Source organism: Heterodontus francisci, chromosome 2 (assembly GCF_036365525.1).
Source record: "Heterodontus francisci isolate sHetFra1 chromosome 2, sHetFra1.hap1, whole genome shotgun sequence".
Taxonomy (NCBI): Eukaryota; Metazoa; Chordata; class Chondrichthyes; order Heterodontiformes; family Heterodontidae; genus Heterodontus; species Heterodontus francisci.
The window spans coordinates 92,016,777-92,032,493 of NC_090372.1; the positions used below are offsets into that span (position 1 = coordinate 92,016,777).

A 15,717-nucleotide genomic window follows, 5' to 3' on the forward strand; every position below is an offset into this window, starting at 1 on the left:
CTGTATCTGAATCTCTCCACCATTTCCATTCTAACAGGAATGACAGCAGTTGAAACAACAGTCTTGCATTTATATAGCACCTTTAATGTTGTAAAATGTCCCAATGCATTCTACTGATGCATTATCAAACCAAATTTGACACTAAGCCACAGAAAGAGATTAGGACAGATGACTGTAAGCTTGATCAAAGAGGTAGGTTTAAAGGAGCTTCTTAAGGGTAGAGAGGCAGAGAGGTTTAGGGAGGGAATTTCAGAGCTTTGAGTCTAGGGCCTTTGTGGGGTATGGTGGAATAATGGTTACATTACTGGATTAGAAATCCAAAGGCCCGGACCAATGATCCAGAGCCATAAGTTCAACTCCCACGATGGCAGCTGGGGAATTTAAATTCAGCTAATTAAATAAAATCTAGAATAAAAAGTTAGTATCAGTAATGGTGACCATGAAACTACTGGATTGTCGTAAAAACCTATCTGGTTCATTGATGCCCTAAGGGAAGGGAATCTGCTGGCCTTACCCAGTCTGGCTTATTTGCGAATTCAGACCTACAGCAATGTACAGACTCTTAACTGCCCTCTGAAATGGCCTTATAAGTGACTCAGTTGTATCTTAAGGGCAATTAGGGATGGGCAATAATGCTGACCTTGCCAGCAATGCTCACATTCCATGAATGAACAAAAAAGACGGTTGACTTCCAGTTCCAATTTTCTCTCTGTCTCCTTATGAAAATATGCCTGGCTTCTGCTTAATACTTCTGTATATCAAGGAAACCAGAAAGCCAAGAGTGGCAGTAAGGAACTTACAGCCCACTAAGAAATGAGATCACAATATTGTGCACCAAGGTACACCATTACGCAAGACGTTTCCCCACTGTCCCTTTACACAAGACAGATTTGGAACTGCAGTACGTGATATGTGGAGCTTGTGACTACACAGCCTTGCATAAATTAAAATCTACAAACCTCATCTACACCTGCAATCTAAATAGGATCAAATGCATCATCTGAGCTAGGTTATACCTCAGGATTATAGTTTATAGTTCATGACTCTACAACATTAGAAAGTCTCAGAAAATTCTGGTTCCAGAAATCAGATGAAAGACAGACCTCTTTTAAATTTAAGGGGGTAAAATAAGCAAAATACAGTATATGCTGGGAATATGAAATAAAAACAGAAAATGCTGAAAACATTTCAGGTCAGGCATCAACTGCAGAGAAAGGAAAAAGCTTAGACTTTCATGTATAACCTTTTGTCAGAGCTAGAAAATATTATGGTTGAACAGCTTTAAAAACGATACGTGAGAGAGGGGGAAGAAACATATAAAAGAAAAAGAATGGCCTGCAAAATGACTAGATGGAGAACAGGAGATGGTTAGCTGATAGAAATGATGAGACAAAAGGAGACATGATGAGAGAAATAAAGAGCTAGAAACAAAAGAAAGTCAGAAAATATGGGAACAGTTAAAGCAGGATAGCAAAGAACATAAGAAATAGGAGCAGAAGACAGCCATTCAGCCCTCCAGCCTGCTCTGCCATTCAATAAGATCATGGCTGATCTGATTGTGGCCTTAACTCCACTTTCCTGGCTGCCCCCTATAACCATCGACTCTCTCGCCAATCTAACTCAGCCTTGAACATATTCAATGACCTAGCCTCCACTGCTTGCTGCAGAAGGGAATTCCAAACACTAATGACCCTCTGAGAGAAGAAATTCCTCCTCATCTCTGTCTTAAATGGGAAATTCCTTAATTTGAAACTGTACCCCCTTGTTCTAGATTCCCCCACAAGGGGCAACATCGTCTCAGCACCTATCCTGTCAAGCCTCCTCAGAATCTTATACATTTCAACAAGGTCACCTCACAATCTTCTATACTCCAATGAGTATAGCCCCAACCTGCTCAACCTTCCTCACAAGACAAGCACCTTATCCCATGAATCAGCCAAGCGAAACTTATTTGAACTGCTTCCAATGCAAGCCATGTCCCTCCTTAAATAAGGTGACCAAAACTGTACGCAGTACTCTAGGTGCAGTCTTACCAATGCCCTATACAGTTGTAGCAAGACTTACCTACTTTTATACTCCATCCCCTTGCAATAAAGCCAACATTCCATCTGCCTTCCAAACAGGGGTTGGCAACATGTCCGTGGTAAAAATTTTGAGATCTGTGGTAATTTTGAATGTCTTGCTCCAAGCCTTTAAACCTGGAGCAAGACATTTATAATTATCAGGAGTGAAAGTAGTTACAAAGGATCGGGGCATCGGGCTAGTTCCTACAGAGGGAGAGGAGGGCAGAGGGAGAGGGAGAGGAGGGCAGAGGGTGAGAGGAGGGACGGGGGGGGGGGGGGGGGCACAGGGGGGGCGGAGGAAAGGGGACGGGGGGGGGGGCGGAGGAAAGGGGACGGGGGGGCGGAGGAAAGGGGACGGGGGGGGGCGGAGGAAAGGGGACGGGGGGGGCGGAGGAAAGGGGACGGGGGGGGGCGGAGGAAAGGGGACGGGGGGGGGCGGAGGAAAGGGGACGGGGGGGGGGCGGAGGAAAGGGGACGGGGGGGGGGCGGAGGAAAGGGGACGGGGGGGGGCGGAGGAAAGGGGACGGGGGGGGGCGGAGGAAAGGGGACGGGGGGGGCGGAGGAAAGGGGACGGGGGGGGGCGGAGGAAAGGGGGCGGAGGGGGGGCGGAGGAAAGGGGACGGGGGGGCGGAGGAAAGGGGACGGGGGGGCGGAGGAAAGGGGACGGGGGGGCGGAGGAAATGGGACGGGGGGGCGGAGGAAAGGGGACCGGGGGGGGGCGGAGGAAAGGGGACGGGGGGGCGGAGGAAAGGGGACGGGGGGGGCGGAGGAAAGGGGACGGGGGGGCGGAGGAAAGGGGACGGGGGGGCGGAGGAAAGGGGACGGGGGGGGCGGAGGAAAGGGGGCGGGGGGGGCGGAGGAAAGGGGGCGGGGTGGGGGGCGGAGGGAAGGGGACGGGGTGGGGGGCGGAGGGAAGGGGACGGGGTGGGGGGGGCGGAGGGAAGGGGACGGGGTGGGGGGGGCGGAGGGAAGGGGACGGGGTGGGGGGGGCGGAGGGAAGGGGACGGGGTGGGGGGGGCGGAGGGAAGGGGACGGGGTGGGGGGGGCGGAGGGAAGGGGACGGGGTGGGGGGGGCGGAGGGAAGGGGACGGGGGGGGGCGGAGGAAAGGGGACGGGGGGGGCGGAGGAAAGGGGACGGGGGGGCGGAGGAAAGGGGACGGGGGGACGGAGGAAAGGGGACGGGGGGACGGAGGAAAGGGGACGGGGGGACGGAGGAAAGGGGACGGGGGGACGGAGGGACGGGGGCGGAGGGAGTAGAGGGAGGAGCGGGACAGGGGGAGGAGCGGGACAGAGGGGAGAGCGGGACAGAGGGGAGAGCGGGACAGAGGGGAGAGCGGGACAGAGGGGAGAGCGGGACAGAGGGGAGAGCGGGACAGAGGGGAGAGCGGGACAGAGGGGAGAGCGGGACAGCGGGGAGAGCGGGACAGAGGGGAGAGAGGACACAGAGGGGAGCGAGAGGGGACAGTGAGGGACAATGAGGGGGGAGAGGGATGGACAGAGAGAGGGGAGAGGGATGGAGAGAGAGAGGGGAGAGGGATGGAGAGAGGGGACAGTGAGGGACACAATGAGGGGGGAGAGGGATGGGGAAAGAGAGATCAAGATCACTCCTGACTGATGGACATCTATCCGAATTCTCTGCATCGCTTATCAACTGTGCAGGCAGACATTGACTACTTGTGCAAGCAAAAACAATGCCAGGTATCTCACGAAATAGGGAGAAATGTGTTCTAAATCGGACTTTGGTTTGATAGCATTAGGTTGGCTATGCACTTTATATACAGATTAATTGCACCAATGTCCGTGGCTGAGTCAATAATTTAGTCAAATGTCTGTCATGAAGCATGTTGGTGCCTATCCCTGCTTCCAAATTACTCGTTGTACCTGCATGCTGACTTTTTGTGATTCATTTTATTTTATTTTTATTTTATTTTATTTAGAGATACAGCACTGAAACAGGCCCTTCGGCCCACCGAGTCTGTGCCGACCATCAACCACCCATTTATCCTAATCCTACACTAATCCCATATTCCTACCACATCCGCACCTTCCCTATATCCCTCTATACCACCTACCTATACTAGAAGCAATTTATAATGGCCAATTTACCTATCAACCTGCAAGTCTTTGGCTGTGGGAGGAAACTGGAGCACCTGGCGAAAACCCACGCGGTCACAGGGAGAACTTGCAAACTCCGCACAGGCAGTACCCAGAATCGAACCCGGATCCCTGGAGCTGTGAGGCTGCGGTGCTAACCACTGCGCCACTGTGCCGCCCCTAACATGTACAAGGACACCTAGGTCCCTTTGTACCACAGCATTCTGCAGTCTCTCTACATTTAAATAACATTCTGCTTTTTTATTCTTCCTACCAAAGTGGATAACTTCACATTTTCCCACATTATACTCCATCTGCCAAATTTTTGCCCACTCACTTAAACTATCTATATCCCTTGCAGACTCTTTGTATCCTCCTCACAACGTGCTTTCCTACCTATCTTCACATCGTCAGCAAATACGGCTACAATACACTTGGTCTCTTCATCCAAGTCATTGATATAAATCGTTAAATAATTGAGGCCCCAGCATTGATCCCTGTGACACTCCACTAGTTAGTTTGCCATCTTAAAATTTACCCTTTTGTCCCGACTCTGTTTCCTGTTAATTAGCCAGTCCTCCATCCATGCTAATATAGCACCTCCAACACCATGAACTCTTATCTTATGTAGTAACCTTTTATATGGCACCTCATCAAATGCCTTTTGGAAATCCAAATACACTACATCCACTGGTTCCTTTTATCCGCCCTGCTTGTTACATTCTGAACGAACTCTAAGAAATTTGTCAAACACTATTTCCCTTTTACAAAACCATGTTGACTGCCTGATAGTATTGTGATTCTCTAGATGTCCTGCTACTACCTCTTTAATAATGGATTCTAGTATTTTCCCAACAACAGACGTTAGGCTAACTGGCTTATTGTTTCCTGCTTTCTCTCTCCCTCCTTTCTTGAAGAGGTGTTACATTTGCAGTTTTCCAATCCACTGGGACCCTTCCAAAATCTCGGGAATTTTGGAAGATTACACGCAATGCATCCAGTATCTCTGCAGCCACTTCCTTCAAGACCCTCGGATGCAGGCCATCAGGTCAGCCTTTAAGTGGAGAGCAAAGCATGAAAAACTGGCAAAGCAGAGCACACTTAATTGGAAGGAAGCAGATTATTCCAGTAACAGTGTACCAATTGGGGATCCCCATCTCAACCACCAGTCCGCTCCCTCCCCCATCCCCAGAAGCATTATTACATTCATTCTAATTCTTTCCCCCTTCTCCATAGATGCTGCCTGAACTACTGTGCATTCACAGCATTTTCTGTTCTTGTTCTAAGCTGAAGTGTTTGAATACGCTGAGCAACCAGGTGCAGCTTTCTGCATGATCCAAACTGATCTCCAGAGCACTTTGGCTACATTTGTGCAGAAAGTAAAACACCTTATTTGTTTCAATATACATAGATATGTCTTCACAAATATAATTATTGTGCACTTCCCTGAGTATTCTTTCAACTGTAAGTGCGAAATAAAAATTTTATTTTCACACTTCTTACTATTCAATGAAGCAGTGCCCTTGCCAAACAGTTTATTCCAATTTTTTTTTTCTTGAAAGTTAGTTATTTAAACTTAAAACCAAAGTGTTATAAACAGAATAGCAAATAGAGGGAAATAGAGACTGAAAATGCTGATGCCAGCATCTGGCAAGAGAACAGCCAAGTTGATGTTTCAAGTGTGAATCCTTTAACAGAGCTAATGGGACTTCTCTGATCTCCAGACAGATGCTGACTAACCTGCTGAGCAATGCCAGCATTTTCTGTTTCTGCTTGTCTGTTTCTAGCATTTGCCATTTTTTTAACTTTTTGTTGACATCAAACTTTGCCCTATCTATGAACTTACTTTGATTTATAACACCAAGTCATGACCTCCATCATAGAAATAAGAGCTATTTTACCTCATATAAAGAAACAATAAATAAGTCTCTCAAATACTGCAAAATAAAGACAGATTTAACATCCTTACATATTCTTTCTGCTCGCAGCCGATCTCTTCATAGATGTTATCTCTTAGTCTGTGTATTTCTTCCTTCATCTCATGAATCGTTACTTCATCATAACTGCCCAACTATAAGAAAATTGTGTAGACATTATGCAGCATCCACACAGTGCAAAAATAACTAATTAATGTGTTTTATATCAAGTTCTAATTTATATACACAAGATAACTTGACATCACATTAAACTTCAGCATAGCATTTCCCTTCACCACTATTAAAGCAGGTTCAATTTGTATCGGATAAATCTACTGAAACAAAACATCTGGGATTTTTTCCAGATTATCATGTACAAGAAAACGATATTTTAAATTTATAGCTGGTTTACCTAGTGCCCCAAACTCAGACCTTCGAGCCCTGGTTTGAGCCAAAAATCAGTAAGACTATTAGTACACTGACATCTTAAAAAGATATGTGCTGAATGTCTGGCAAACCCCCCCCCCACTTGCCAAGACTGAGGCACACATGATTTCACCACATGAACATTAAAACTTAAAATTGCAAGCCCCTGGCTGGAAGGACATTTGCATAGTACCAGACAGTGTTGAAACAAAGGAACCAGTCCCCGCCCCAATACACAGAAGAGACCTGGTCAAACCAGTCAGTCACATGACCACCTGGCTAACTAGGGGAGTTTTAAACTGGAAAAAACAGAATTTGAACTCAGAACGCCGTGTGCTCCTGGAACTGAAGCAAGAATTACCTTCTCTATTGTCTGCCCTCATCTCGCTCTCACCAGCTTCAGAAACCATTGAAGATATATAAACTCAAGAAGAGAAAAGTCTCTTACGTGAACAAGGTTTAAGAAGAATACTGGGCTCTAACGAAACGCAAGACCATATCTTCAATCAGGGACTACAGTGAGCTCGAAGCACAGTAACAAGACATTGCCTCTAACTATTCCACTTTATCTTTTCTTCTCTTTTCTGTCCCTATCTGTATATGTATATTACGTGTGCATGCCAGTATGAGTGCGTCGTATATCCGTAGGCATGAACCGTATTAAAGTTTAAGCTTATGGTTTAATAAATTTCACTTTTCTTCTTTAAACCAAAGAAAGCCTCTTTGTGCTCATTTCTTTGCCTTATAATTGGAAAGCTGTGAACAAGAATTCACAAAAGTGGGGGAGCTCAAAACACAGTGTGTTTAAAAATAAAACCCTGTTACAATAAGACCAGGTAAAGATTGCAAATGACACCTAGAAGACACATTTCACACCTGGTTGGAACAAGAACCTTTTTCAAAAGACAGTTTACAAGGAATGCAGTCCTAAACAATCCCTACATTCCAAAAATATTTACTTTTATTTTGGAGGGTGCTCAGGTCAAATAAGGCCAGAAAATAACTGTTAATAGTTTTTTTAACTTATAAACAAAAGTCGGACATAAAATTTTGCATGAGAGCCTTATAAAGTGTGACAGACGTAGATACATACTGGCTTCACCATTTTACAAGTACTCAGAATTTGTACGTACGTCTTCTAGATTGTTCTTTTCAACTAGTTTCCACCTCAACTGAGCTTTAAGATTCTTCAATGATCTTTTGATTGACAACAGATCTCCAACATTGGGATACGTATTAAGCCATTGTCCAACTTGCTCCTTAAACTACAGGATGGATGGTGAAGAGAAATAAAAGAACAGGAACTCAGTTTCCAAAATATCAAAAATGAAACTAGTACATTTTCTAATTTACATATCTTGAAAATTGAAACAATCATTGGCAATAGTAAAAGTACAAGTACCACTTGTCACTGTATATACTGAAATATTTATTAGGAATCAAACATAAATCAGGATTGTTCGTTAGGAAAACAAGATTACCAATATGGCCCTATTGAAATTTTATCCATTAGTGGTCAAACAGTTAAGACGAATCCACAATTAGCACATCAGTGTAGAAAACCCTATACAGTACCATCACAACACAAGTATGCATGAAATCCAACAGTTATTTACTGAGTACGCACCAATAGTAGCATTAATAGCATGGAAAAAACAACTGAACACATTACTCTCTCTTCATGTTTTCAAGGTGTCCATATAAACAAATACAAAGCATTCTAAGTGACTTATTTATGTATTGAGAAGTAGGAAAGAAGGAAAAGTAGAATTTTTAAAATAAAGTTTTAACGGATTTATACCCAGGTTGGACCGATCACAAAAATGGATTTACAAAAAAAATTGAAAGTCAGATGTTATACATAGAACAATAAAGTTACCTGAACACTGGCTGCATATTTATTTTGTACAACCAAAAGGAAGTCCTGCTCCTCGTTGATCTTCTGCATCACTTTGTTGAAAGCACTATGGATTATCTTCATATCAGCTTCACCAGCTTGCTTTAAAATGTAAGTTGTTATATTGTATGAATTGACTATACCATAACAAAAAACCCCAGTTTCCTGCCCCCACCCCAAAAAAAAATCAAAATTCACATATGTATTTACACACATAATGGATGCAGGTATTAGATAGTGGGTGAAAGAATATTAAACAATTGCACCAAAGGAGGAACTGGATTTTAGTTAATCTTCCAGCTCTGGAATTCTGCATCAATTCAGCCCAAACTGGCTGGATGAAAGTCTCCTCACCAAATGGCCAACCACCAAGTGGTTGACGTTTCAGTAGGGGACTACTTTGGGAATAGTGATCACAATTCCGTAAGTTTTAGAATACTCATGGACAAAGACGAGAGTGGTCCTAAAGGAAGAGTGCTAAATTGGAAGAAAGTTTAGTTACTAGTGGTGTACCGCAAGGTTCTGTTTTGGGGCCACTGCTGTTTGTCATTTTTATAAACGACCTGGATGAGGGTGTAGAAGGGTGGGTTAGTAAATTTGCGGATGACACGAAGGTCGGTGGAGTTGTGGATAGTGTCGAAGGGTGTTGTAGGGTACAGAGGGACATAGATAGGCTGCAGAGCTGGGCTGAGAGATGGCAAATGGAGTTTAATGCGGAGAAGTGTGAGGTGATTCACTTTGGAAGGAGTAACAGCAATGCAGAGTACTGGGCTAATGGGAAGATTCTTGGTAGTGTAGATGAGCAGAGAGATCTTGGTATCCAGGTACATAAATCCCTGAAAGTTGCTACCCAGGTTAATAGGGCTGTTAAGAAGGCATATAGTGTGTTAGCCTTTATTAGTAGGGGGATCGAGTTTCAGAGCCACGGGGTCATGATGCAGCTGTACAAAACTCTGGTGAGGCTGCACCTGGAGTATTGCGTGCAGTTCTGGTCACCGCATTATAGGAAGGATGTCGAAGCTTTGGAAAGGGTGCAGAGGAGATTTACTAGGATGTTGCCTGGTATGGAAGGAAGGTCTTACGAGGAAAAGCTGAGGGACTTGGGGTTGTTTTCGTTAGAGAGAAGGAGGAGGAGAGGTGACTTAATAGAGACATACAAGATAATCAGAGGGTTAGATAGGGTGGATAGTGAGAGTCTTTTTCCTCGGATGAGGATGGCAAACACGAGGGGACATAGCTTTAAGTTGAGGGGTGAAAGATATAGGACAGATGTCAGAGGTAGTTTCTTTACGCAGAGAGTAGTAGGGGCGTGGAACGCCCTGCCTGCAACAGTAGTAGACTCGCCAACTTTAAGGGCATTTAAGTGGTCATTGGATAGACATATGGATGTAAATGGAATAGTGTAGGTCAGATGATCGGCGCAACATCGAGGGCCGAAGGGCCTGTACTGCGCTGTAATATTCTAATTCTAATTCTAATTCTATACCAAAATTCGGCAGGAGCTGGGGAATGTAGATTGGGAGCAGCTGTTTGAAGGTAAATCCACATTTGATATGTGGGAGGCTTTTAAAGAGAGGTTGATTAGCGTGCAGGAGAGACATGTTCCTGTGAAAATGAGGGGTAGAAATGGCAAGATTAGGGAACCATGGATGACAGGTGAAATTGTGAGACTAGCTAAGAGGAAAAAGGAAGCATACATAAGGTCTAGGCGGCTGAAGAAAGACGAAGCTTTGAAAGAATATCGGGATTGTAGGCGCAATCTGAAACGAGGAATTAAGAGGGCTAAAAGGGGTCATGAGATATCTTTAGCAAACAGGGTTAAGGAAAATCCCAAAGCCTTTTATTCATATATAAGGAGCAAGAGGGTAACTAGAGAAAGGATTGGCCCACTCAAGGACAAAGGAGGAAAGTTATGCGTGGAGTCAGAGAAAATGGGTGAGAGGGAGGAAGTGTTGGGTATTCTAAAAGGCATTAAGGTGGACAAGTCCCCAGGTCCGGATGGGATCTATCCCAGGTTACTGAGGGAAGAGAGAGAGGAAATAGCTGGGGCCTTAACAGATATCTTTGCAACATCCTTAAACACGGGTGAGGTCCCGGAGGACTGGAGAATTGCTAATGTTGTCCCCTTGTTTAAGAAGGGTAGCAGGGATAATCCAGGTAATTATAGACCGGTGAGCCTGACGTCAGTGGTAGGGAAGCTGCTGGAGAAGATACTGAGGGATAGGATCTATTCCCATTTGGAAGAAAATGGGCTTATCAGTGATAGGCAACATGGTTTTGTGCAGGGAAGGTCATGTCTTACCAACTTAATAGAATTCTTTGAGGAAGTGACAAAGTTGATTGATGAGGGAAGGGCTGTAGATGTCATATACATGGACTTCAGTAAGGCGTTTGACAAGGTTCCCCATGGTAGGCTGATGGAGAAAGTGAAGGCGCATGGGGTCCAAGGTGTACTAGCTAGATGGATAAAGAACTGGCTGGGCAACAGGAGACAGAGAGTAGCAGTGGAAGGGAGTTTCTCAAAATGGAGACGTGTGACCAGTGGTGTTCCACAGGGATCCGTGCTGGGACCACTGTTGTTTGTGATATACATAAATGATTTGGAGGAAAGTATAGGTGGTCTGATTAGCAAGTTTGCAGACGACACTAAGATTGGTGGAGTAGCAGATAGTGAAGGGGACTGTCAGAGAATACAGCAGAATATAGATAGACTGGAGTTGGGCAGAGAAATGGCAGATGGAGTTCAATCAGGGCAAATGCGAGGTGATGCATTTTGGAAGATCCAATTCAAGAGTGAACTATACAGTAAATGGAAAAGTCCTGGTGAAAATTGATGTACAGAGAGATTTGGGTGTTCAGGTCCATTGTTCCCTGAAGGTGGCAACGCAGGTCAATAGAGTGGTCAAGAAGGCATACGGCATGCTTTCCTTCATCGGACGGGGTATTGAGTACAAGAGTTGGCAGGTCATGTTACAGTTGTATAGGACTTTGGTTCGGCCACATTTGGAATACTGTGTGCAGTTCTGGTCGCCACATTAGCAAAAGGATGTGGATGCTTTGGAGAGGGTGCAGAGGAGGTTCACCAGGATGTTGCCTGGTATGGAGGGCGCTAGCTATGAACAGAGGTTGAGTAGATTAGGATTATTTTCATTAGAAAGACGGAGGTTGAGGGGGGACCTGATTGAGGTGTACAAAATCATGAGAGGTATAGACAGGGTGGATAGCAAGAAGCTTTTTCCCCCAGAGTGGGGGATTCAATTACAAGGGGACACGAGTTCAAAGTGAAAGGGGAAAATTTTAGGGGGGATATGCGTGGAAAGTTCTTTACGCAGAGGGTGGTGGGTGCCTGGAACACATTGCCAGCGGAGGTGGTAGACGCGGGCACGATAGCGTCTTTTAAGATGTATCAAGACATGAAGGGCAGGAAGTAAAGAGATACAGACCCTTAGAAAATAGGCGACAGGTTTAGATAGAGGATTTGGATCGGCGTAGGCTTGGAGGGCCGAAGGGCCTGTTCTTGTGCTGTAATTTTCTTTGTTCTTTGTCATAAGGGTCTTAATTGATTGGGCACTCACAACTCAGGTCCTAATGGGTGTAGACTCCACAGGACAAAACTACCCACCATTCAGCATAAAGCATTATTTATTTTTATATTTGTTCTTGGAATATGAATGTCATTAGCAAGGCCAGAATATATTGCCCATCCCTAACTGCCCTGGAGAAGGGTGGTGGTGAGTCACCTTCTTGAACTGCTGCGGTCCATGTGGTATAAGGTCACCCACAGTGCTGTTAGCGAGTTCCAAGATTTTGATACAGCAGCAGTGAAGGAACGGTGATATATTTCAAGTTAGGATGGTGTGTGACATGGTGGGAAACTTTCAGGTGATGGTATTCCCATGTGTCTGCTTCCCTTATCCTTCTAGGTAGCAGAGGCTGCGGGTGTGGAGGGTGCTGTCGAAGGAGCCTTGACAAGTTGCTGCAGTGCATCTTGTAGATAACACACTGCTGCCCACTGTGCACCGGTGGTGGATGGGAAACCAATCAAGCGGGCTGCTTTGTCTTGGATGGTGTTGAGCTTCTTGAGTGTTGTTCAAGCTGCACTCATCCAGGCAAGTGGAGAATATTCATCACACTCCTGACTTGCGCCTTGTAGATGGTGGACAAGCTTTGGGGAGACAAGAGGTGAGTTAGTCACTGCAGAATTCCCAGCCTGCTCTTGTAGCCACAGTATTTATGTGGCTGGTCCAGTTAAGTTTCTGGTCAACGATGACATCCCAGGAGTTAGCGATGGTACTGTTGTTGAACGTCAAGGGGAGAGGGTTAGATACTCTCTTGTCAAAGATGGTCACTGCTGGGCACTTGCGTTGCGCGAATATTACTTGCCACTTATCAGTCTGACACTGAATGTTGGCAGATCTTGCTGCATGTGGGCATGGACTGCCTCAGTATCTGAGCAGTTTCAAATAGTACTGAACACTGCAAACATCAGCAAACATCCACATTTTTGACCTTAGGTCGAAGGGAAGGTCATTGAAGCACTGTAGATGGTTGGGCCTAGTACACTACCCTGAGGAACTTCTGCAGCGATATCCTGGGGTTGAGATGATTGGCCTCCCAACCATAACCATAACAATCTTCCTTTTTGCAAGGTATGGCTCCAACCAGTGGAGAGTTTTCCCCAATTCCTACTGACTTAAATTTTGCTGGGGTATCTTGATGCCACACTCAGTCAAATGTTGCCCTGATGTCAAGGGCAGTCACTTTCACCTCACTGGAATGCAGCTCTTTTGTCCATGTTTGGACCAAGGCGGTAATTAGGCCTGGAGCCGAGTGGCCCTGGTGGAACCCAAACTGAGCATCGATGAGCAGGTTATTGCCGAGTAAGTGCCGCTTGATATTACTATTGACAACACCTTCCAGCACTTTGCTAATGATTGACTGTTGATTGATGGGACGGTAACTGGCTGGATTGGATTTGTTCTGCTTCTTGTGGACAGGACCTTCCTGGGGGATTTTCCACATTGTCAGGTAGATGCCAGTGTTGTAGCTATACTGAAACAGCTTGGCTGGGGGGCGTGGCTAGCTCTCGAGCACATGACTTCTGTATTACAGCCGGGATGTTGTCAGGGTCCATAGCCTTGGCTATGTCCAGTGACTTCAGCTTGTTTCTTGATATTGTATGGAGTGAATCGAATTGGCTGAAGGCTGGTTAGTGATGGCACTTGGCACTTCTTGCTGAAGATGGCTGCAAATACTTCAGGCTTGTCTTTTGCTCTGACGTGCTGGGCTCCACCATCATTGAGGATGGGGATGTTTTTGGAGCCTTTTCCGGTTAGTTGTTTAATTGTCCACCACCATTCATGGCTGGATGTGGCAGGACTGCAAAGCTTTGATGTGATCCGTTGGTTGTGGGATCACTTCGCTCTGTGTAGCATGCTGTTTCTGCTACTTAGCGTGTATGTAGTCCTGTGTTGTAGCTTTACCAGGTTGGAACCTCAGTTTTAGGGATGTCTGGTGTTGCTCCTGGCATGCTCTCCTACACTTCTCATTGAACCTGGATTGGCCCCCTGGCTTGATGGTCATGGTAGACTGAGGGACATACTGGGCTATGAGATTACAGATTGTGGTTCAATACAATTCCGCTGCTGAGGATGGAGCACAGCGCCCCAAGGATGCTCAGTTTTGAGCTGCTAGATCTAATCTGGATCTATCCCATTGAGCATGGTGCTATTGCCACACAACATGATGGAGGGTGCCGTCAGTGTGAAGATGAGACTTTGTCTCTACAAAGACTGTGCAGTGGTTACTGTTACCAATACAATCATGGGCAGATGCATCTGCAACAGGTATATTGGTGAGGTCAAGTAGGTTTTCCCTTTTGTTGGTTCTCTCACCACCTGTTGCTGGTGGCACAGTCTGAGACAGGTTACGACAATGGTGGGAAGATACTGTGAATTTCAATTGAGCACACTGCTAGGACCACATATATACAGGTTAAACCCATGCCTAATCAGAAGTGACTGATATCAATACAAAGTGAAAAAAACTTCCCGTTCCCATCACAAAAATTAATACTTAGCATGCTAGTCAAAAATATTTAATCAAAAGGGCCTCTATTAGAAGTAGAAAGTTATAAAAGAAAACCTACTTGAAAAACTAAAAGTTAATTGAGGAAAAGTAATTGTATATTTGTATTTCATATTTACGTAACAAAAATTCTTCAAACAATAACACTGGATGAACACTTACTGTGGTTGAAATTTCAAGTTCTTTATATATATCGTGTTCAGCTTGATCCAGCATAACATCAACGCCTCTGACAACCTCCAATGAGGACAATGAAGCACTGGAGTTCAGGTCAAAAAACTGGAAAACAAGTTACCTGAATGCTTGAACAAACACTGGTCCAATAAGTAGCTTTAAAATAATTAACCAGTGAAAAACATCAGACAAACAGCATATCACATAAAAAAAATCCAAACTAAGTACAAATCATTAACTGAATTTCTGTGCAACAGTCGAGATAGAAGAGGGGAATAATTTGCATTTCCACAATAATATCTGTAATTTAAAAAGCAAAAAAAAATTACTGCATTACTGTTTTAATAAATCAACATATTGAATTTATAGTTGTAAAGTATATACATTTCACATGCCCAGACTTTTCGAAGTGGATGCGCTGCTGTACTTTCTGGTAGTTCTGATAAATTAAAGCACTTGATGAAGAATTTTATTAAGATGTACACATCTGAATGATTCATGGTTAGAAGTTTGGCCTGTGTATTAACGCAGAAATGAAGAAAAATTGAAAGATACAATAGAAATGACAAAGAAAACACGGAATTGCTTACGTGAGAAAGAAAAATATGAAGGAGTGATTAAAAGAAAGACCAGGAGGGGAGTGAGGGGGTAATTTTCCCAGGCTGATGGAGGTGGATTTGAGGGTCGGAGGGATGGTAAAGTTCTGGAAAATGATGCAGGGTCGTGATCCCAACGTGACCCCACTGCCTTCTGGCTTTCCCAGGGCGGGTTCAAGTGCAGCGGGAAACTCCCGTGGTTGTGATTGAAAACCAATTGAGGCACTTAACTGAAAGCCATTTGAAGGATGGAATCTCTCTTTCCCAACAGCTCACAGGTCACACACTGGGTCTGTAATTCAGCAGGTTGAAGAAGACGAGTGTACAGAGATAAGCCATTGAAAAGTGAAACTGATCTGATATCAACAATATATAGGGTGAAACCAGCAAACCTGAGGTCAGCCACAGTCATAAGCTTGCACTGACAGGATCAACTCCTTCAGCCTAAACTCAATCCTTTTGTA

The 15,717-nt window shown here is 44.9% G+C and overlaps 1 protein-coding gene across 1 annotated transcript in view; it reads right to left on the bottom strand.

The window, feature by feature from the left end:
- Positions 1–15,717, bottom strand: part of LOC137380649 (serine/threonine-protein kinase 31-like) — a 134,968-nt gene that overhangs the window by 34,924 nt on the left and 84,327 nt on the right. The window contains exons 15-18 of the mRNA XM_068052817.1: positions 14,646–14,762; positions 8,379–8,498; positions 7,633–7,764; positions 6,127–6,228 (exon numbers count right to left, since the gene is read on the bottom strand). Of these exons, the coding sequence (XP_067908918.1) occupies positions 6,127–6,228; positions 7,633–7,764; positions 8,379–8,498; positions 14,646–14,762 (471 nt within the window). The remainder of the gene's footprint in view (positions 1–6,126; positions 6,229–7,632; positions 7,765–8,378; positions 8,499–14,645; positions 14,763–15,717) is intronic.